Here is a 21675-nt window from a genome sequence, read left to right as displayed (position 1 = left end):
TTTTGGCTTAGACTTCAAATACACTTGTTTTCGTTCAACATCTTGATATGACAAAATTCGTGTGCATAATGACCCTACTAAATCGTACGTAAGAACGAAAAAGAGTACTATCATTCCTTTCCTTCCCAAAAATCAAGGAAACACAGACGCCAAAAGTACCACCCTTCAACGCCCCTTGTACTCCAAACACCCCATGGCCCTCTTCAAATCCCAACTCGAAAAGGAAAAAAAAAGCACACTCTCATGCCTTCCCCGTAACCGTCTGCCCCTTTGCTTTAGCAAACTGCGCACTACGCGCATGCGCCGGGTTCGAGGAGTAAAACTCATCTACAATGGGATGAATCATGACCGTCTGCTTTGAAATAGTTAGGGTACTATTCGTGGGAACTGTGACCCAATTATCTATATAACTCATTAGCCTTGATTTCGCATTGGGTATCAAAAAAAACAGATAAAAAGGATGAGAGGAAGAAAGGGGAATGTTAACATACCGCGTTCAAACGTCAAGGGCTCACTGGCTACGAGAACGATATCAGATCCCTTATCCCTTCTCTCCATTACGTAGTTCCTTTCTCTGTCCTCGCTGTCCACACCGCCAGTGCTACTCCCATCATCGCTGCCCACCGACGCAGCAGCAGCAGCACCACGATGCGCATCTCCGCCAAGTTCCTTCCAACTAGTCCCACTACTGAAAAACAGACTCGCGGCCTCATCTTTCGTCGAACTGACATAGCGCGAGCACACGACACTAACCCCATCCGTGACCGCGAAATTCAATAAACTCCTACTATCCTCTTCCCCGACCCCCTGCTCGCCCACGACCTCCTTAATCAAGGCATTGATTCGCTCAATCGTCTTCAGCAGCGCCTTCCTGAGCACCGTATGTCCGAAGCCAACACCGGGCTCTACTTCTTTGTCGGGGGAGACACCGGCGTTGGCGAGGCAGTCGAGGAACATGGCAAAGGCCCATTCGCTGTCAGTGGAGCCGCCGACGACGTTGAACCATTTCTCGGCGAGGCTGAGGGCGAAGCGGCGCTTGATTTGGCGCCAGGCGCCGATGCCGCCGTTGTGCATGAACATGATGCTTTTGTAGCTGAAGGGGTGGCAGTTGCTGTCGCTGAGGTTGCCTTCGGTTGTGGCGCGTACGTGGGCGAAGATGAGGGACGAGGTCGTTTTGGAGGCGATGCGCGAGAGGTTGATGCAGTTCCAGGCGGGGATTGTGGAGGTGAAGACGCAGGGCGTGGGGCCTAAGGAGGGAGAGGTGTAGTAGCCGATGCCGAAGCCGTCGCCATTGTGTGGGCGGCGGCGGTCCTGGAGTGGTGGTTGTATTAGTTTGGAGGGCGAGGTGGATGACGCTTAGAGGAAATGGAACGGGGAACGTACTAGTCGTAGGCGCGAATCGAATGATTGTGTGAGGATAGAGTGAGTAGGGTTGAGAATGAGTTCAGAGAGAAGGATATCATCTTTGCCTTTGTAGACCTGCCATGTGTTAGTTGGGTATGACTTGGAGGTGTTGTAGCAGACTTGCCATGAATCTGCACATGGTGGGCGACTATTCTGTTCTCAGGCCTCAGTTGTAGTTGCAACTAGGAGTACAGAGCAAGGAAACCAGAACCGATATGTAGATGGTGAATGTGTGATGTACAGTGGTGTGCTGGCTGTGACGCTCAGGCGGTGTGTCCGCGATGATTGCGCCATCGGGGCAAAGCATTGGACAAGATGTTCCTTGTGCTCAACCGTATTTGCAGAGAGAATGGGCAAGAGACCACGATATCAAGATGCACAGGGTCAGCTTCATGGCATGCGAACACGCGACTACACAGCAATGCAAACTAAAAAGGCACAAAAGGCTGACGGCCCGGCGCGTTGCTGGACGTGCATGAGTACCACTGGCGGGCGGGGGTGTTCGCTCACTACAGCGTGTCCCCCCCTCGCCCAATGACGCACTACCTTCTCCCCCGTTCCCCCAGCCGGCGAACGGGCCAATCACGACAACTCACTTTCAAATGGGCACCAAAACACCAATGGATTGGCGATAATAAATTCAGCTATCTGGCCGGCACGACTGAACTGAGACTATATATTTTTGCCCTCGCACCCAAATGTCAAGAGCGCCCTTTGCAGAGCAGGCCGCCCAGTCCAAACCGCCCCGAGCTTCAGACAGAGAGCCAGCCAAACACAACGCCGGGGATATGATGCGGATAACAAACATGGGAGGGTTACAAGACGGTGTATCGTTTAGGCTTCATAGAAATCATGGCGAAGTGAAGGCTGCGAAAACATGGCAACATTTGCAAAGGAAAACTCGAAATCCCCGCAATCATGCCTCTTCCCCGGGTCACGTATCATATCGTGTATGATCTCAAAACCCTTCCAGGGCACTGGCAAACCCCTCTAGTCGCCCTCTCGTGGCTGGCTAGGGTCATCGAGGGAGCGCTGCATGGCTGACCATGCCCCCTCTCAACTCATTGGCAATAGTCGCGAATAAATCATCCGCTTACATGTCCATTGAGTCGCCTCCGTTGGCAAAGTTGAAGTTTTGTTGTTGCTGCTGACCAGCAGCTCCAAAGCCAAAGTGACCCTCCTGGTTGACCTGGGGTCCGCCCTCGGCCATGTTCTCCGCCTCTCCCTCATCGTCGGAAAAGTACTTTTCGATAATGTTGTACGCCTTCATGTAAATCTCCTCGTTGGCATTGTTCTGGCACTCGTGGATCTTCTCCATACCACCAACCTCCTCAATGAAGAGGGCGTAGCGGTTGATGGGCTCGCCGCCAGCACCACCCTCGCCGGCCTCCTTGTCCATCTCTCCGACCTTGAGAATGTTCTCTAGACCGTCAAGGGCGACTTGGATAATTTTGTTGTCGGGGCACGCGAGCAGGTCACACAGGGGCTTGATGCAGCCGCTCTGGACGAGGTAACGGATCTGGGCAGGCTTCTGCAGACCACCGCTTGTGGCGTTGGAAATGGCCCAGCATGCCTCCTTTCGTGTCTTGAAGTCGCCGTTCTGGAGGAGATGGATCAGGGGAGGAATGATGTTGGCGTCAATGACAGCCTGAATCTGGGTAGAGTTGCCGGCGGTGATGTTGGAGATGGTCCAGCAAGCCTCCTTACGGATACCATCCTTGGTGGAGCTCAGGAGCGACAGCAGGGCTGGGAGCGCGCCACAGTTGATGATGACTTGGGTCTGGACGTCATCGCCAGTGACAATGTTACCGACCGAGCGCAGGGCGGGTGTCTGGACCGATGTGGAGGCGTGCATCAGCAGCTCGACAAGACGGCGGGGGATGCCAGCCTCGATGACGGCCTGGATCTTGTCGTTGGAGCCATCGGACAGATATGAGATGGCCCAGCAGGCGTCGATGAGGACCTCGTCGTCAAGGGAGTAGACGAGCTTAGCAAGCACGGGAAGAGCGGGCTGGATCTGCAGGATTGTTAGGGGGATGCAGGCATGCGGGGCAGCGAAGCTCGACTCACAGTTTGCCAGTCGGGTTGAGGGGTCTTGCCACGGCAGAAGTTGCTGAGGGTCCATGTGGCATTGCGCAGCATGCTCAGCTTGCGGCTGTCACCCAGCAGAGCAAGCAGCGGGCGGAGAGCACCCGCCTGCAGCACAAAGTCGCGGCATGCGGGGCTATCTCCAGCAATGTTACCTAGGGCCCAGACAGCCTGCTCGCGCACGTCTGGCTCGTGGCTGCTGAGCAGCTCGACAAAGATGGGCACTGCGCCCGCCTCGATGACGACCTGTGTCTGCTGTGCCGAACCAGAGGCGATGTTGGTAAGGGCCCAGGCGGCCTCGAATTGTACCAGTGTGTGCGGCGAGCGAAGGAACTCGACAAAGCGGCTCACTACGCCCGTCTCGATAACGCGCTCAATGGGCGGGTTGCGCTCCTTGGAGAGGAGCTTACGGAACTTGGTTGTGGCCTGGATCTGCTCATCGATCTGTTCCGAGAAGACGCCCTTGACCATCTGGGGGAGCTCTTCGTTCAGCTATCGCATTGTGTCAGTCTCGAGCCTCTTTGACAAAGTCCGCCACAAGGGCGAGGGGGCAAAGCACGGCATGGTGGGGGTATACGGACCTGGCTCTCGATGTTGCCGCCCTCATCGTCGCTGTCGGGGGCAGCGCCCAGTGAGGCACCGGGCTGGTCTCGTCCTGAAATACCACGGCGCTTGGCAAGATTCTCTTCACGCTTTGCTCGACGGATCTCGACCTGTTGCTCTTCACGGCGACGACGGAGTTCGTCCGGCTTGAACGCGCTCTTGGCCTTGAACGTCGTGCGGCGGTGCTCGGGGATGTATTTGTCGGCCATTTTCTGCAACGACTCGATTTGACGGACAGAGTGTTGAGTCGGACAAGATTGCGGTGGGTCGTGTTTGTTTGTAAAAGGGAGTAAACTTTCTAACTAGAGGGGTGATTTTGAAAGCGGAAGCGGCAAAGCGGTCATGGCGCTAGCACCTAGCCTTGGCTCGAGCCTTACGCCCAAGCAACCACCATCAGCACCACGACGCGTCCCCTCGTCCCGAATCACGGCTGTATACTCACCCAGCCCTCCAGTGGCGTGGCGATATCTTCAGCACAATTCCATGCGATACACACGGCAAGTCATTACGATTACAAGACCGTCCTCCTTTTGTGTAATTGCATGTGTCCTGACATGTGCTTGTTCTTTGACGGCCTGATAGCACACTAAGCCGCTTTCGGTACCACTCCCAGCTACCATGCAGTTGCCCAACGGCTTCACTGCCATCAAGGACGCAACATCAGAAGGTCAAAGCGTCAATCTAATAGGCATCCTCGTCGCTTACGATGGCCCAAAATCCTCTAAAGGTCTCGACCATGTTCTTTCCTTCACTATCCAAGACGACTTTGCGGACGCCTCTACCAGTATCTACTCCTCCATTAATGGTCGCATGTTCAAACCACCAAATAAATTCCCTAAGATCTCTGGTCTTGGAGATATCATAATTCTTCGTAATGCCAAGCTTAAGCAATGGAACGGGCGTATGGAATGCATTGGCGACAGACAATTCACTCATATGACCGTATTCCCTAGCAACATGATTCCTGTCCCGGAGCTCAGCCATGCCTTCCAAGCTGGCAGTCAAAAGCTCCCTTGCGATTCATCTTGGGGGGCTTCGCAACCCACAATCCCAGAGCAAATGGCTGTCATACACCTGAAGCATGCCTCTTCTGGTTCAGGCCAGCAAATACGACAGCATGTAGCGACGGCTGCGTTCAATACCCAAACAGGGAAAAGGGACTATCTGATCAAAGACTTGCAGTTTAACACTTTCGCGAACATCCGAGCACAAGTTGTCAACATCTACCACTATCACGGTCAAGTCGACTTGAAAGTTACCGACTACACTCCAAACGAGAGCATGTTTTATTACGCCGATCCTGAAAAGGAAGACAGCTTCCATATTGCAGATAGACACTGGAAAGGTCCATACGGATACTTGACTCTCAGCGTTACCTTGTACGAAGAAAACGCAAACTGGGCAAGAGAACACTTGGCGATAGGTGACTATGTTTTCATACGAAACATGAGAGTGAAATTGTCTGCCCGTGGCAAACTTGAGGGCGTAGTGCATCAAGACAAAGTCAACAAATCACAAGTCGACATACGTTCTTTGAAGAGCGCGTCGGAAATTGCAGAAATCGACAACCGACGGAGAGAATACGAGAGCAAACGTGGCGGCGGTGTAACAGCTTTCGAAAAAATACAGAGTGAAGCTAAAAAACCTTCTGCCAAAACATCACACAACAAGAAGTTGGCCAAAAGAGAACGACAGCGGGTTGAGAAAGAAGCCGAGCAACAGGAAATTGAAAAGAAGGCCCGTGAATGGGAAGCCTCACGCAGTGGCGTAAATACCAATAGTGAGACTCGTGTCATCTCTTGTTGATCTATACTAACCCAGATGTAGTCCGATGCGCTCATGTGGATATGAAGTCTTCCACAATCTCTGAAATCATACACAACCCTCATCTTCGTGTGCGCACACTTGAAAAGTGTAATGACTATGAACTTCCCTTTGTCAATTGCCGGTACCGATCTCGTGTGCGCGTAATTGATGTGTTCCCTCCCAAACTTGAACTCTTTGCTCACTCTCTAAATGATCCAAACTGGACCAAGCGGTCTGGAAAGCAGCATGCCGACAATACATGCCCGAAAGAAAGATGGGAGTGGGGATTCGTGCTCCTGCTGGAAGACGCAGAAGTACCTCGGGGCGGTGTGTCTGAGAAGCTGCGTGTTGTTGTGAACAACAGCTCAGCACAGTACCTGTTGAAACTGAATGCGCAAGAGTAAGCGAGCTTTAGATCGTTGCTAGTCACATGCTGATTGACATCATCACAGCCTCAAGAACAACCCCAAAGTGCTGAGACAGCTTGAACAAAAACTGTTCCTTCTCTGGGGAAACTTAATGGAGTTGAAGACAGAACTGAGAGCTAAAGGCTCCGATCTCCCATTACCACCCGGTGATAACCGTTTGCAGAACAAGCCTTTTGACACATGCATAGAAGAGTATGGCTGTGAGGTACCCGTCACGGAGGACCATCCGTTTGGTTATCAGCGCATGCATAACCTGGTACTGACGACAATCATGGATTGATGTATGTATTCGCTTCGGGCTGATTGATTGTTGGGCGAGATCGACACATTCACATCATTATTTAATTGGATGAAACTGACTTTAGACAAGACCCTTGAGGGTTTTCTGCGTCACGGCGTCTAAGTACTGTGACGTGCTCAGTAGCCACCGACTTTCCTTCAACTAGGGTATCCTGCGTGTTTTAGTTGATGCAGGGTCCCCTCGCCGCACGACTTTACTTGGTAAAGAGGGACACGTACTAGCTCGGATTGAGTAACTCAACCGACTCAAGAAACGAGATTGTATAGGACTCGCCCTATTACGACTGACCAATACCCTTTGACTGAAGGTATACCGACTTAGGGCCATCCGTATTATGTGTGGGCCCAAGTCACCAAGGAGGCTAAAATGGCGTTTACCAGAATTGCGTGATTAAACGTGCTTGGAGCGGAATATGACCGAACCGCGTACCATCATCAATCAACACTTGAGTGACAAAGAACAACACACTATAGTTTCGAGACTTGAAATCGAATAAAAACATTAATAAAGAATTACAAAAACTACGTACCAAACGCCTGGAAGGTGAAGAAACAACATAGGTAAGTATTGTTGGATGCTCAACGGAGTATTCTGGCATCAGCTGTACAAGGGAAAGAAGAGAGATCTGACAGATCAACTTCAGGAAGAAATATTCCAAGAAAACCATGGAGAGACCAGGATATACAATTGCTCTTCCAGCCCAAGCACCGGACCTCAAGGAACCGAATGTCAAAATAACAGAACTCCCGGCTACACCGCCTTCACCCAACAAATCCATCCCACTCCGCAGCGTCACTCTTCGAGATCCAACCCTCATAACCACAGATTTCGACGCCCACCGCTTCCAAGCTGCAGCCTACACTCAGCTCATCAGCGCTGTCATCCCAAAATTTCCGACCCAAGCTCCTGCACCAATAACACCGCCCGGCTCAGCCCCCTCAGAAACCCTCATCACATCCCCCTACAACAAACCCGGCCACTACCTGTCCCTCTCTACCCCTCCCCTGCCTCTCCCTTCCCTCCTCCTCGCCGTAGCCTTAACATCCCTCCAACCCACTCTCCCCACCTACGCTACAGCCCCATACACCTCCGCGCTCAACCTCGACATCGTGCTCGATGTCCTACGCGCACTTGTTAAAAGCGAAGGTGTAGAATGGCCAGAAACACGCTTCTACGTCGTTGTCTTCCGGAGCAAACTCAAAGACAACATTGATAATGATCATCTGTACAAGTTGGACGAGGAGAGTCACAGAGAGGCGTGTGAGTCCGGTGGGTTGCTGAAATACTGGTTTGGAAAGAGCGATGCGGAAAGGAGGAATTTGGCAACTTGTATGTTTTCATTCCCTTGTTCTTGTTTTTTTGCTGGAATTAGCCACGTGATGTGGTGTGGTGGTTGAGGAAGACACGGTTTAACTGACGTTCGTGAGCAGGTTTTTGGCATAGCAGGGAAGATGCGTATCGAGGAGGTGTGGGGCCGTGGCATAAGAAGGCACGGGCGGCGGGGAGGGAGTTGTATGAGCATATTACATTTACTACACATTGGTTTACTGTGCTTGAGGGAGTCAAGGGGTATACGTTTGAGGATTATCATTAATGAAGGGTTTGTGGGAGGGAGATAGGAGGGGGCGTTTTCTTTCCAAGTTCGCAAATGGTAAAAGGGAATAGAGGATATAGATAGAATGGGAAAAGTCAAGAAGAACAGCTTTGAATTGCCCAGATGGTCTATACCATGTCCTACTGTACACTGCATATTTACTATGCAGAGCTCCAAACCCACACCGAATGGTATCGATCAATGTCCCCCGCTCGCACGTCAAAAGTCGCTTATGGTCGGATAACGCGGAGGCCGTCTTTCGAGGGTGCTGCTGCTCGCTTGAATGACTGTTTGGCGCGGTTAGGACGCTACGTGCTTGATAGAGGTTGGTGCGTCGAGGGAAACTGACGTTGTCGCACTCTTCCCATGCCCTTCCAGCACCGAAACCGAGACCGACAAAGGCGGGCCATGCGCGTCGCTTGAAGAGGAGGACCGAGAAGACGACGCCGAAGGAGACTCCGAGACCCGAGCGGATGAGCATTGAGGAGAGGCAGCGGTCCCACTGTGGGCATATGTTAGTAGCCTTGTTCGAACCCAATCTTTGTGCTGCTTATCGGTGTGGGTTGGTGGTGTTGGCATGGGCAGTCATCCGAGTCGCGTGAGAGCATTGTGCCCCGCCATTGCATACGAGAACATTCTTCCCAAACAACCAGATGCACCAATTCGAACCCAGACATTGCCAATGCCTTCATCACGGGATTGTGTCGGGAGTGGCTATTCTACCTTTTCGTTGAGCAGAGCCTCGCTCATGGGACGGGTCGTACGCGAGATGGACGCAACGGGCTGGGGGTTGTTTTCGGCCATGGCAGCGGATATGTCGAGTGCAATTGATGGATGCAACGGCGCACTCGGTGTGCTGAGAGGTGAATGGGAGCGGCTCGACGTGGTGTTGATGGTCTTCGCCCGACAGCTGGGAATGCCGAACTTTGACGTCGCCGGCCCTTGGCAGGAACGACAAGGGTACGCTTGGTCCGTGCCCAACTTTTTTCGACCTTACTACCACTGCTTTACTCGCCGGCTACGTTTCCTTTAGCTTTTGCAACTGCAAACGGGAAGTGAGGTGACAAAATGGCGCCAATCCAGACAGTGAGTAAGAGACGTATAATTTGTCAAGAAGGTAGCTGACATCTGAATAGGCCTCGAAGAACGACCCTGCGTCGACCCGCCCGCGGCTGCAAGCCATTAACCAGGACTTTTCCGACCTAGACGAACAAATTTCACAAGTTGCGCATATAATAGGTCTTCCTGAAGATTGGACCACTGTGACAGAAGAGGAAGTAAAGGCCAGGATCATACAGCGACTTGTGCGCGCAAGAGCGGAATGGGTTCTGCGATGGATACTTGACAAACTGAAGGATGATTTGGAAATAGGGCGCACAGCGCGGGGAAATGCGAACGCATGGCAACTTCTTGAATGGATGATTCAAATCCTTCCTGTTTCGAGAAGCGCACCTCATTTACGCGACGCCAGTTTCCCGAGCATTCTTGAGCGAGCGCTTGTTGAGAACTTCGACAAGGAACCTACTGTGCAGCCTGCAAGCGCATCCGAGGATGTTCACATGAATGACGATTCCGAGTCGAGCGCGACCGTCCGAGAAGACAGCAAGCCATCGAAGAAACGAAAGCGCGGAATTGTGCAAAGTCCACCCTTGAGAACGGCAACTCTCGATCCAGCAAAACTCGGTCATCTTTTTCGCGTAATTCGATCTGTCGTAGCCTCGATAACCGCTTTGGCCGCAGGAAACAAGGGCGACGATACTACTCAAGCGGAGCTTATGAAGATGGTCTTGAGGACCGACAGTGCGGAAGCTTCACGGATCCTGAGGTTCTGGCTCACGAGCGTTCACCGAATTCTAAGCACTCCTTCAAAAAACACACATCTGGACCCCTACTGGACAGAATTCGTCGACCTCTCCCTACCCTACGGAATCTGGGATCTACGAACAGTGGATGCAAAAGACGAGACTGGTGCGTCTGCTGAAGAGTTCAGCACAGAGTGCCTTATTCCTACATTGGATCTTCTCGTATACCTACAGGATTTACGCGACGGAGGTGTCTCGAATGTTCCTTCTTATGCAGTTAGTCGCGCGATTGGAGCATTGGACAAGTCATTAACTAGGCATTTATTTGCGCCTTCGAGAGCGGCTTTCTTTGGCGAGACCAGCAGTAGATCTTCTTCGGGCGAAGCCCCAAAGCCGCGGGACGCCCAAGTGTTGGCCAGCAACTTGGAACCTCTGCGTGCGAAGCTCCTCCAAGCTGCGCAGATTGAGGATGGCGGCGATGTTCTGCCAACAAGACTTGCATCCCTGTTCGACGCAGTCCCCCACTTATTAGATTTGGTCATCCGCGTATCCCCGTCTCGAACACCGAAAAGCAGGGCCATGGAGAAACCCTGGCTGCAAGCTGTCTTTTCTACACTTGCTGAGTGCGCGGGATGTTCACTGACGACTCCTCCGGAGTTCATCACACGCCAAACCGCGGTCGCTGCTCTCAGTGCTGCTTTGCGTGTGCTGCAAGTCCATGAAGTTACTCTTGGTTCAGATCTCGTCAAGACCATCTTTTGGTACCATTGCGGAGTCAAATACCCAGAAGGTCAAGAGAAGAAGGTGCATTGGTCCCTAATTGCATCTTTGATCGAGCTTGACTCCTCGGTATTCGTCATAGGATCGAAATCAGGCAGCAAAGGAACACAAGCAGACCATACTGAGCTTGTTGAGTTCATTTTCGAGCAGATATCTGCAGTGGAGTTGAGCGGTCAAGGGTTTCTTGATGAGAAGCAGGCCCAGAAGACTGAGAACCAGCCAGAAATTACCAGAAACTCACAATTGACAAGAAAAGCAATTCTAGAGAAGGTTATTATCCCTCTCATGTCGGCCTTTGTACGAAGTCGCAACTTGCTAGGCTTCATTCGCAGATGGGATGATCAGTTGATCAAAAGCTACAGACATGGGAAACGCAAGGCTCTTAAAGATCGACAAGATATCATTTGGCAAGATCGCGCCCTCTACACTGCCTTGGCAGGTGTTTTTGAACAGTCTCTCACTCTGGGTCAAATCAAGATTCTTATTCAAGATCATGAAGGGCGTTTGGCGACACTGAAAGAGGCAATGGAAGCAGCGTCCAAAGAAGATGTAAAGGTCAAGAAGCTCGCAGCTTACAAGAACGCGGCAAGCAGCGCTGTCCTCATCCCCGCTTTCCTTCAATCCATTCGATCAGACAACACCGTCGAGATGCTGAAGTTTGACCTTCAGCTGTTGTTTTCCATTTATGTCACTTGGGTACAAGATGACGCCTACAGCTTCTACACGCAGCTCCACCTTTCTTGGTTCACATTGTGCCAATTGCTAGTTGATCTCTGGCCAGTTCATATGCACGCTTCTTTCCGGGAACAGCAGGAGTTATTATATCCGCTATTTGAGCAGGCTACCAAGGACATCTCCTCTGGACGCAAAGACAAAAGCCGAAATGTGGACTCGTCCTCACGAGCGGCTGCTATGCTTTTCTCCTTCAACGCATGCGATCGCCTTCAAACAGTGCCTGGTTCTGAAGATGTCATCCGTAATGGGATGCAAAAGATCCTAGAGAATCTCTCTCCTACGCAGTTGGGAGATGAAGACGGTAAATGCATGGTAGAAGTTTTCTGTAGCAACTTCATCAATTTGCTCGAGCCTCTTGAGGCAAATGCTTGCTGCGATACGATATGCAGGGTCTTGTCCAGACTTCCTCAGCTGGGAAAGATTTCTAGCGATCTCATCTGCAGGTCCCTCTCTGAGTCTGTCGCCAAGAGCGGGAGCGCATCAACTCAAAGTGCTTATTCTGCAGCACTTTTGAAAGCTCTAGGACAAGATGTTGATGATGGCATCTATACTGCAGTCGCAGAAGCCATCCTTCACATCAATCCTCAGGCGCTTGCTCGCGAACAGAGAAAGTTGATACTGGACCGTACAACTGAGCTTTTGATCTCCGGGAAATCCAATCCAGTTGAGCTTTTGGGCGTCGTCGACCACCTCCAGTACGTGCCGAATGCATCGGCACAAGTGTCAACCGAAGCCACCGTGCTTTTCGATATCGCGGAGCAACTCCATCAACAAGACGTGGAAACGGAGACCGTCCTACAGCTTCTTAGAGGGCTTGTTCAAAAGACACTGATGCAAATTCTACCGAACCAAACCCAGTCAAAAAACAAGGAGTTTGTCATCGAATTCACAGGGAGATTGCTTTCCATCACCAAGGCTACAGATCAGTGCTCATTAGCGAGGCTCTCAATTCTCCGAGCGACATCATCAGCCCAGAAACAGAACACTCTTCTGCATATTGAGCGATACATCGATCTCCTGAAGAAGTTGCTCAGCAGTCCGGACATTGATGTGCTACAGGGTTCTCTCGATGCTTTCAACGACCTATCGATATCTGCATTGAGAGAAGCCAAGTTGTTCGACCGTATCCAGACTTGGCTCCGGACGTGGATCAAGGATGCTGTGGACCTTGATCAATACCAAGCACCTGACGTCGTGATTCGATCTGACGTCGTCGAATATGTCGCGCGTGTATACAACTTGGTTACGAAGTTCGAGTTGTATCCTGATATGACATGGCTAGTACGCTTGACGCTCACGCTTGTACAATGGAGCCCGGTTTCTATGCAGAATACCGTGCACACTACACTTAAAGATGCACTCACACCTCTCGCCGTCTACGAGAAATTGGATTTGATTGCAGTGTTGACTGCTGATCAAAAGCTACCGAACTCTGCCGCGGCATATCGCATCCTCAACAACCTTGTCTCAACAATGGACGACAAGCTTGAGGTTAATGCTGAGCTGAAACAAAAGCAGCTGGCATTGTTGCCCAAACTCTGTGCTTTACTTGCTGATTGCACCGACTATGAGTCATTCAACAGCCTCCTCAGCTGTATAGACACCATCTTGAATGATAAGCCTTCACTCGCGTCGCAATACAGTATCGAGTGCGCTTTCGGCGTGCTTGTCAAGCTGACTTCGCGAAGCAGCCCTGCACTGTCCTCTCGATATGCTCCATCGGTCTTTTCAAGGCTTTGTCATACGAGTCGCCTGATCCTACTTGTACACAGGGGTCGCCTTGGTGGACGCTTTCACCTCTTCTTGCCGCTCTTGCAAGGCCTCTTGTTCTGTTTGTTCATCCCAAATGCTAGTCGAAGCGGCGCACTACCTTCATGGTTACGAACCACTGTAGCCACAGAGCCCATACGACTCACAGCTGCCAACGCTTCAGAGTTCACGCGGCTGCTCTCTACACTTTGTAACCCCCCACAGTCTTCAATCACAAAAGCACACCAACATCACCAATCACGCAAATCCAAGGATCTCAACGATCCGATCAAAGCAGCTCGCGAGAAGGCGAGTAACTTCTTGTATCCACTCCTTGCGTCATTCTGTCGCTTCCAGCTCAACGGAAGGCTGGATCAGAGTGTCAGAGAGAAGCTGATGCCTGGCATCTGGGAGGTTGTCGGCACGGCGAGCCTGCACAGAGAGACACTGGACGCAATGTTTGCCGGTCTAGGCAGAAGTGAGAGGGACATCTGGAAGGGCCTATGGGAAGATTGGGAGGGGGTCCACGGGAGGAGACAGGTTGTCGGTCATGGAGAGTGAAGCGCCGAGTTGCCAAGATTATCATAGATATCCGCAAGCAAACGCTGTGGATGGGATCACGACAACTTCTTTTGCGGCATGTACTAATACAATTTCATGGACAATATGCCGCTGTGCTTTCAGGAGACCTGAGACTTACTCAATACAATCAAACTTACAATGTGAACAATATGGGGTGTCGATCTGTTTGCTCTCACTCCTCTCTCATCAGCCTGCTATTGTCAAGTCAATTCACTTCTTCGTCGCCGGTCACCAGTACAATAAACTCTGCGTCATCCTCCAACCAAGCGCAACCGTGCGCTTTCACGCTGCCCATTTGATCTTGTATTCGTTCACTTCAGTCTCTCAATACTTACATCAACCCAACGTCTTTCAATCCACCGATCTTCAAAATCAACCACTCACATACACCAATATCAAAAAAAAATGCCAACTCCATTTTTGTCACCACAACCACGACCACCACCCATGTCATCCTCAACAGAAACCTCAAAATACCTCTACGCAACAAAATCCCACACCTCAACCCCCATATGCCACTGCGGCACACCCCCAGAAACCACCTACCATCACCCCCTCATCGCCTGCGCCAGCAAAAAGTGCAAAACACGATACTACCACATGCACTGCGTCGACCTAACACACCAGCACCTCCTCAGCAACGAACCGTGGTTCTGTCGGGATTGCCGTCTAGCTCAGACTCTGCTCTCTCTGCCGACGCAAATGCTGACGCTATCGCCTCCGCCGCGCGTGTGCGTTTGCGAGGTCCCGCCGTATATCATGGGGCCGATGGTGCAGTGTGCGCGGAAAGCAAAGTGCGAGGTTAGGTGGTTTCATTGGGTTTGTGTGGGGTTTCCTGAGGAAGGCTGCGGGTGGGTGTGTGAGGCGTGTTTTGGATGTGCTGATGTTGGGGATGAAGAGGAGGAAGTGGTGGAGGTGGCTAAGAGGGTTAAGGTTTTTGAGGGGGTGGTAGAGGAGGGGCTTGTGGGTGAGGTTACGGTGGGTCAGCATGATTGCGCTGTGCATGGGATTCAGTTGTGGGAAGATGCGGTGGCGGGGTTTGTGGGAGGGAAGGGGGGTGAGGGTGTGGTGGTGGAGGAGCCAGGTTTGGATGGAGTGGATGGGGTGGAGGAGTGGGAAGAGAGGAGGAATGGTGGGAGGGTGGGAGAGGCTACGACGGCAGAGGTTACGACACTGGAGGTTGCGACGACAAAGTCTACTACACCAGAGTCTACGACACCAAAGCTTGATGCTCCGGAGCCTATGCCGCTAGAGAACACGATACCGGAGTTAACGACAACAGAGTCTACTAAACCAGAGCGTGTTGTACTAGAGCATACTACACCAGAGTCTACAACAACGGAGCCTGGGTACTGCTTCTGCGGCACACCAGATACCAACGACATGATTGCTTGTGACAGCAACGGCTGTGCAACGGAATGGTTTCATTTTACCTGCGTGGGATTGGAGCCCAAGACGGTGCCGAAGGGAAAGTGGTTTTGCGATGAGTGTGTAGAGAAAGTGGTGAAGCGAAAACGGAGTAAGGTTGCTGGGAGGAAGAGGAAGAGGTGAAGTTTGAGGTTTTTCGTTGAGTGAATTGGGTGGGAGGTCAGTGGCTGGTATATTACACGTTCGATCTTGCTCTTGTCGAATCCGTCTGGATTGTGGGGTTCTCTGGCACTTGCTAGGTAAAGAAGCACAGGTACTATGTGTATTATCTGGTACTTAGAAATCGAGCGGTACCTTTGGAGTTTCTTTCTTAGTAAATAGTTGCATCAAGTTTGCGACGTCAATCAATGATATTTAAAACACGCGGATTTTCATCTGCTACAACATCGTCTGAATTCAATCTCATGGATTTTGGTGATTCCGTGTAAAGACTGAGAAAAAAAAACATGACCCAATCCTGATATCGTAGTGATAAGTAGCCCCACTCCTTAAAACATGGGTAACAGGCCCGCTCAGGGTCCATCAATCTCGTCTAATCCTGTATACAAACCCTATCACGTGCCGGGTGGGGCCAAAATCAAACATACCGCTAGTTATAACATACATCAAATCCGTTGTCACTTCTCTCATAGTATAGAAGCCAAAGCTACATCCAGGACGTACACCGTTTCCGCACGCAAAAACTACCCACTAGCCCCCAGCACTTGATGACGTAATACCACTACCTATTTCCGGGGCACCCGCCGACAACGAGGGTCTGGTTCGCAGGGACACGCAACCCGCACCCCTACCACGCATTTGGCCTTGACCCCAGGGAAAAAAAGAACAATCAGCGCAAGCCGTCGCAAGGAACCCTTACATACCTTGTTCCCTGTCTCACCATGCTGCCAACGCTATTGCAGCAACCTTCTCCATCTTCATCGTCCTCTGTTACTAGCTCTTCCCACGCAGCAAGCAGCAGCACCAGCGGAAGTAGCAGTAGTAGCAGCACCAGCAGTGGCAGTAGTACTGGTAGTAGTACTCAAAAACCCACAAATCCATCCCCCTTCTTCGCACCCCTACCACACACAACATGGTCCCCCACAGCCGCAGCCCTGGCCCTCACCCGCGACATCGCTAGCATGAACACCGTCATCCTAGCCGATCTGCAAGGCCTCTCAAGTATCCCGCGCATCTACACCACGCTGTTCCACCGCACCCGCGAATTCGCAGCCACAGTGCGCCGTTTCGCCAGCGTCGTTGCGTCGGGCTCGTGGGCCGCGGCCGCGTGTCTGCTCGTAGACTGGGGCGTGCATGTGCTACGGCATCCGGGCGTGGCACTCGAGCGCTTTCTGAATAGTCAGCGCGAGAGTTTGTATTGGATTCTAGATGATGCGTTGTTGAGGATTTGTGTGGATATGTGGGATCCGCCGGGTGAACAGCAGCAACAGCGGGGTTGTGAGAGGGAGGGGAAGGCAGTGCCGGTGCGGAGGGTGGTGCCGTGGGATGTAGCGACGGGGCCGGTTGTCAGGGCGTTGGCGAAGGCGCAGCTTTTGGTGCCGATTTGGGGGCAGATGGATGTCGAGGAGACGAGGAAGTGGGAGACACCTGTTTGCGAGGGTGCGCAGGCTGAGTGGTTCGAGATTGGGTGGTTCAGGCGGTCGAGGCAGTTTCTTAAGGAGAGTAGTAGGCTTTATGAGATTTGGAGGACGATGAGGAGGGTGGGCAAGGGGCAGTTGCCTGCGGAGCTGGCAAATGCGATTGTCGAGGATGTGGCGGTGTTTGAGGACTTGCCCTTGGGGGATCTAAGAGAGTTGTATTTTCCGACTGAGAAGCGAGCAGTTTTGCTGAACGAGTAAGATTGATTGAAAAGAAAGAAAAAAAAAGAATTTGTAAAATAAAACTGAGGCCTGCGATGTCGTTTTTAGCCTCTTGCAGAGTCCAAGATAGCAAGCACATCTTCCTTTCCGCCCATGCCCTCCATGGCCCCAAACACATCCGTCAGTGTACTTTCAGCCACCCTATCGATATCCTCTTGCTTCTCAACACCAACCTCCTTGAGCGTACTCGGCAACCCAAGATACCTGACAAAATCGCCTACCGCATCCGCAAGATCATCCTCGTCAGCACTCAACGCCCTATTCCAAACCTCCAACACCCGCTTCTGGACCTCCCTTTGCCTATCTGACCTGTCCGCCGTATACCTCAGCACAGGAGCAAGCATCACACATGAAGTAACGCCATGCATGACGCCGCAAATGCTGCCCAACTGGTGCCCAATGGCATGTGAAAGGCCCATTGGGATATCCCACATCATCAGTCCCATCATAGCGTCTCGAGCCCCAAGTTGGCAATTTGCGATGCCTTCGAGGAGCTCAGAGTACTTGTTGTGAGCCTCGCCATTTTTATAGGCTTTTAGGCCACGCAAGAGTGTTTGGAGGGCATTTTCCATATGGAAGAAGATTTCGCCTGTGCAGAGTTCATTCAACATCTACCGAGAGAAGAGGTGTAAGTTAGCGGGAAGAGTTTTTTTTTTTGGAGGGTAGGGGTTTCTTGGTTGTCATTTGAAGAGGAGGAAGAAAAGAAAACGTACTGTTTCGATGCAGTGATCCACTGCGCGTATACCGCTTGAGAGCAAGAGTTTTCGAGGCGATGTAGCTGCTACTTCTGGCTCGAGAAGGATCAGATCCGGGGCTGCGTGCTCGCTGGCAAAATGCTGCTTCTTGAGTGTCTGGGGATTTGTTGCTGAGGAATTATTATTCCACTCGCTGGCAGAGAGACTGGTTGGCACAACAATGAGTTTGACGTTTGGATCTTTCAGTCCATCTGCTTTTCCTTTCTCTTGGTCAACCAGGGCTTCCATTGCTTCTACTGTGAGATTATCCGCCGCAAGGTTGGCATGCATTAAGCGCGCAATCTTGCATGCGTCCGAGTAGCTGCTGCTTCCAATGCTGACGAGACAATCTGCATCGTTCTCGTTTATTAATCTTGCTATTTCCAAAACATCATCGTAGGGTGAGTGTGCACCAACACCGGACTTGCAAGCTACTGCAAAAAGGCCCAATTTCTCTTTCAGTTTCTTGAGAACATCAGTGTTCTCGTCTAGGGCTTTGGAGTGCACTATGACCAATCGCTGGCATCCCCACGTGCCGATTGCATCGATAATGTCATGGGTATAATCGGAGTTCAGTATTGCGTTGTGTCCTTTTCGAGCGGGAATGGGAAGTTGTTGGATTGTTTTCCTTTCGCGAAGGGAACCGATATTGATGGAGCTTGGCATTTTGTGTTCGTTGTGCTAGAGAGTTTTTTTCTGTACGCATGTCTAGGGGTGTAGCAATCTAATTATATTTTTTACAAAAAGAGCGGGGTGAGTATACAATTGTGATAATATGCGGTGTGTCTGACGAAAGTCTTACCTCATAGCTTTTTGATCCCTCACTCAGGCCACAAGTACGGTACATCAATCAGAAGCGGCCTTGTTGAGCCCTCTCGCTACGTTTCAGTCAGACTTTCGCTTAAGAATACTATTTTTGGCTTTAATCTTCGGGGTCATCGGCGATTCTTATGGATTACAACCTCCTCCTTCCCGACGTTGGCGACCTCTAGTGATTAGGACAATATCAAAGAGTACGTATCTTGTAGCCACGTGAATTAGTTCTCTACGGCCCTTTTCGCATTCTCCTGGGATTTGATTGCTAAGTTTCGTAGCTGCTGATATTTTGATATCTGTAAAGGCTGTCTTCCACGGAACCTTTGGGCTCATGTGTCGTAGGACTTGTCACAGGGATGGCCTTCTACGCATATGCAAGGTATACCGGTTTTGGTCAATGACCTGGGATGCAGTATCAGCATGAAAGTTCGCCTCGGACTACTTGGAAGCTGCATAATCGAAATATTTTCCCGGTATGCCCAACCCTCGATACAGGCATGAATGGTTGTCACCGTGGGAGAACAGCATGATGACCTGGGCATGATTTAGGCGGTCGAAATTCCATCAGCATATATTTTACTAGATTTCCTCTAGGTAGAGTGGCAATCAAAATCAGTGGCGGGCAGGTGCGGTGGAGTTGAGGGACTGAGGTGGTCGTGGTAATATGGATAAACCAAATGACGTCAGACGGCCCTCATATCAAATCCTAAGTATGTACTTGGCCTGAGACATATCATCGCCATATGCTCCATTTGAGTCAAAAATCATGCTTTGCTGCCTGCACAAGCACAAGGATTACGTGTTCCGCGATTAGGTTGGTAGAGTCCCCGGACCCAGTGGTCTTGCCTCTTTCGGCATGCGAGCAACTAGTAAATACCGACCATGGCCGCTTACTAGTCATCCTCGATTGGTGGACAATGCCTCTTTTCCCCACCATAGTGTCCAGCCCAGATGTTGCAGTACATGTTGGCTGCTCTCAAGGATCGGAATAAGTATACGATTGCGTTTACCCAAAATTGACGTCACAGGCTATTCAAAGATAATCTAATGCAAAGGCGTCTCCACGGAGTGAGGAGCACATAGTTTGTCATGGCATCTAGGAGAGATGAGTTGGAAACCATTAGTTATTTTCTTGCAAAGGGCTTGCTAGGGCGACGCTGAGTAGTGTATGGGGGCCCGATGAACATGAAGGCGTTTTAAAAAGACGACGAATAAGTATGTGAGAGGGACCATTATGACAAAAGGCAAGGGTCAGAAAAGATGCTGACGCCCGGAAATGCAGCAGAACTGGCTGGTGCCAGCGGGCTATTCAATGACCTTTATGGCACAACGAACATCAAGATGTGAAATTCATGTATTTGGCGCGCCCTGTTGAAGATGGTGCGCAGGTATCTTGTATTATCCACCCATGTACACTAGCCTGTCACTATGTTTCTTTGGAGTTTTTACTCTTCAGTAAAGGCGGCATACTCTTCCTTGCTCATAGTCTTGCCCTTGGGCTCCGCTGACACAGCGATCTTTGCGACCCAGGCATCGCCCTCGGGGTCCTTGTTGACACTGCCTGGCGCGGACTCCAATGCCTCGTTAACTTCAGAAACAACACCAGCGATGGGAGTGAGAATGTCCGAAGCCGACTTTACAGACTCAACAGCGCCGATGACGTCGCCCTCGGCCACTTCCATGTCGACCTGTGGAAGCTCAATGTAGACAACGTCGCCGAGGGCTTTGGCTGCGTATTCTGAGATGCCCAGAGTGCCTGTATCGCAACATGTCAGCGCACGCGACCCATTATATACGTCTTTTGTGCGACAAGGCAGAAAAGATGTATGTCGGGGTTGGGGATGCGGGGATTGCGGGGGGACTAAAGCAAGTCGACGTACATGTCTTGCCATCAGCGGACAGCTCAATCCACTCATGGTCCTCAGTATACCTCTTCTCCTTGACTATACAAACCGTCAGTCCGAAGTATAAAGACTTGAGATGTCTTGTTGCGACTCAATTGCACTGTGGAAGTAACATACGTGCGGCAGATACCGAGAATAGCCGTTGCTTTGGAGCAACCTGCTGCCACTTCTGACACACAATTAGCGAGGGCCTCTTTGCAGCCACGGAAGAGATTCGACGGGCGGCAAGGGCGATGGAGAGACGGGCGGCCATTTTTTCAGTGAATGTAGCAAGAGAAAGAAAAAAATCGGGAGCCTCAGAGGTATATCGAGGGAAGCTTTGGCGGAATAGGCAAGATAGCAGCAGTAAGTCGGCCGCGCCAAGACCTAGTAAAAAAAGTGGGGCGCTTCCGCGGTTTGGCGGAAAGGTTGGCCGCTTTCGAACACTTTTTGCGACGGAGAGAGCGGCTATCCAGACTGACAACCACACGCGACCCGCGCGCAATCCGACCCCAGACATGCTGTACGAAATGATCGGAGTGGTATGACATAAATTGTTCCCATTGAGTTGCCCACAATGTGTCAATGTGCTGACGAGTGCTTCAGGTACGGCCTGGCCGCCTCTCCGAAGTCAAAGAGTAAATCCCCACATACCATGGACCTGGCCTTCGAAATACACTCTCATCTGACCCGACCTCTTATTTAGAATCGCCAAAACCGCCGGCAAAATCGTTCTCGATCAGCAGGGCGTTGTGCGCGGCGTCTCCAACTGGGGAACGTTTCTGCTCCCCAAGCCAGCCAAGAAGCTGCAATCGACACATCACTACGGCCACCACTTCATTATGCGCTTCGATGCCAGTGCCCGCGCTCAGCACGCCCTGCGCAGGACCATGAGTCTGGATCCGCGTCTTATCAGATACAGTGTAGTCAAGATGGGCACCAAGTTTGAGGAGATCAAGGATGTACCAGGCACAGCCAAGTTTAGGTGAGGGGCAGCAAGCAGAAAGAGGCGGGATGTATCATACAGCAGAGGGAACATGCATTGCAATATGGCGTTTTGGGTGGTATTCATGAAGAAGAATT

The 21675-nt window shown here is 51.2% G+C and overlaps 11 protein-coding genes across 11 annotated transcripts; 6 read left to right on the top strand and 5 right to left on the bottom strand.

Moving 5' to 3' along the window:
- Positions 1-241: 241 nt before the first annotated feature.
- COCVIDRAFT_38372 (hypothetical protein) lies at positions 242-1543 on the bottom strand (the record flags this gene model as incomplete). The annotated part of the gene is made up of 4 exons (XM_014700477.1): positions 242-402; positions 492-1311; positions 1384-1479; positions 1529-1543. 4 exons carry the CDS (start codon positions 1541-1543, stop codon positions 242-244), a joined length of 1092 nt encoding a protein of 363 aa, XP_014555963.1.
- Positions 1544-2497: 954 nt separating this feature from the next.
- Positions 2498-4304, bottom strand: COCVIDRAFT_38371 (hypothetical protein; the record flags this gene model as incomplete). The annotated part of the gene is made up of 3 exons (XM_014700476.1): positions 2498-3421; positions 3475-3984; positions 4074-4304. 3 exons carry the CDS (start codon positions 4302-4304, stop codon positions 2498-2500), a joined length of 1665 nt encoding a protein of 554 aa, XP_014555962.1.
- Positions 4305-4713: 409 nt separating this feature from the next.
- COCVIDRAFT_101107 (hypothetical protein) lies at positions 4714-6609 on the top strand (the record flags this gene model as incomplete). The annotated part of the gene is made up of 3 exons (XM_014700475.1): positions 4714-5875; positions 5923-6301; positions 6354-6609. 3 exons carry the CDS (start codon positions 4714-4716, stop codon positions 6607-6609), a joined length of 1797 nt encoding a protein of 598 aa, XP_014555961.1.
- A 686-nt stretch (positions 6610-7295) lies between these two features.
- COCVIDRAFT_27219 (hypothetical protein) lies at positions 7296-8224 on the top strand (the record flags this gene model as incomplete). The annotated part of the gene is made up of 2 exons (XM_014700474.1): positions 7296-7959; positions 8061-8224. 2 exons carry the CDS (start codon positions 7296-7298, stop codon positions 8222-8224), a joined length of 828 nt encoding a protein of 275 aa, XP_014555960.1.
- Positions 8225-8454: 230 nt separating this feature from the next.
- Positions 8455-9028, bottom strand: COCVIDRAFT_100944 (hypothetical protein; the record flags this gene model as incomplete). The annotated part of the gene is made up of 3 exons (XM_014700473.1): positions 8455-8511; positions 8574-8726; positions 8948-9028. 3 exons carry the CDS (start codon positions 9026-9028, stop codon positions 8455-8457), a joined length of 291 nt encoding a protein of 96 aa, XP_014555959.1.
- Positions 9029-9292: 264 nt separating this feature from the next.
- On the top strand, positions 9293-13851 carry COCVIDRAFT_38368 (hypothetical protein; the record flags this gene model as incomplete). Its single annotated transcript, XM_014700472.1, has 2 exons — positions 9293-9310; positions 9361-13851. 2 exons carry the CDS (start codon positions 9293-9295, stop codon positions 13849-13851), a joined length of 4509 nt encoding a protein of 1502 aa, XP_014555958.1.
- Positions 13852-15210: 1359 nt separating this feature from the next.
- Positions 15211-15384, top strand: COCVIDRAFT_50810 (hypothetical protein; the record flags this gene model as incomplete). The annotated part of the gene is made up of 1 exon (XM_014700471.1): positions 15211-15384. A coding segment is annotated over one exon (174 nt), but the record flags the coding sequence as incomplete, so codon positions are not given.
- Positions 15385-16181: 797 nt separating this feature from the next.
- Positions 16182-17138, top strand: COCVIDRAFT_16573 (hypothetical protein; the record flags this gene model as incomplete). Its single annotated transcript, XM_014700434.1, has 1 exon — positions 16182-17138. One exon carries the CDS (start codon positions 16182-16184, stop codon positions 17136-17138), a length of 957 nt encoding a protein of 318 aa, XP_014555920.1.
- A 65-nt stretch (positions 17139-17203) lies between these two features.
- COCVIDRAFT_100956 (hypothetical protein) lies at positions 17204-18559 on the bottom strand (the record flags this gene model as incomplete). Its single annotated transcript, XM_014700470.1, has 2 exons — positions 17204-17770; positions 17873-18559. 2 exons carry the CDS (start codon positions 18557-18559, stop codon positions 17204-17206), a joined length of 1254 nt encoding a protein of 417 aa, XP_014555956.1.
- Positions 18560-20154: 1595 nt separating this feature from the next.
- COCVIDRAFT_27213 (hypothetical protein) lies at positions 20155-20866 on the bottom strand (the record flags this gene model as incomplete). Its single annotated transcript, XM_014700469.1, has 3 exons — positions 20155-20465; positions 20590-20652; positions 20731-20866. The coding sequence occupies 3 exons, from the start codon at positions 20864-20866 to the stop codon at positions 20155-20157; spliced, it is 510 nt and encodes a 169-aa protein (XP_014555955.1).
- A 244-nt stretch (positions 20867-21110) lies between these two features.
- On the top strand, positions 21111-21581 carry COCVIDRAFT_38364 (hypothetical protein; the record flags this gene model as incomplete). Its single annotated transcript, XM_014700468.1, has 3 exons — positions 21111-21134; positions 21199-21230; positions 21299-21581. The coding sequence occupies 3 exons, from the start codon at positions 21111-21113 to the stop codon at positions 21579-21581; spliced, it is 339 nt and encodes a 112-aa protein (XP_014555954.1).
- Between the last annotated feature and the right edge of the window lie 94 nt (positions 21582-21675).

Source organism: Bipolaris victoriae (genome assembly GCF_000527765.1).
Source record: "Bipolaris victoriae FI3 unplaced genomic scaffold scaffold_49, whole genome shotgun sequence".
Lineage (NCBI taxonomy): Eukaryota > Fungi > Ascomycota > Dothideomycetes > Pleosporales > Pleosporaceae > Bipolaris > Bipolaris victoriae.
This window is presented reverse-complemented; position numbering and strand designations above follow the sequence as displayed.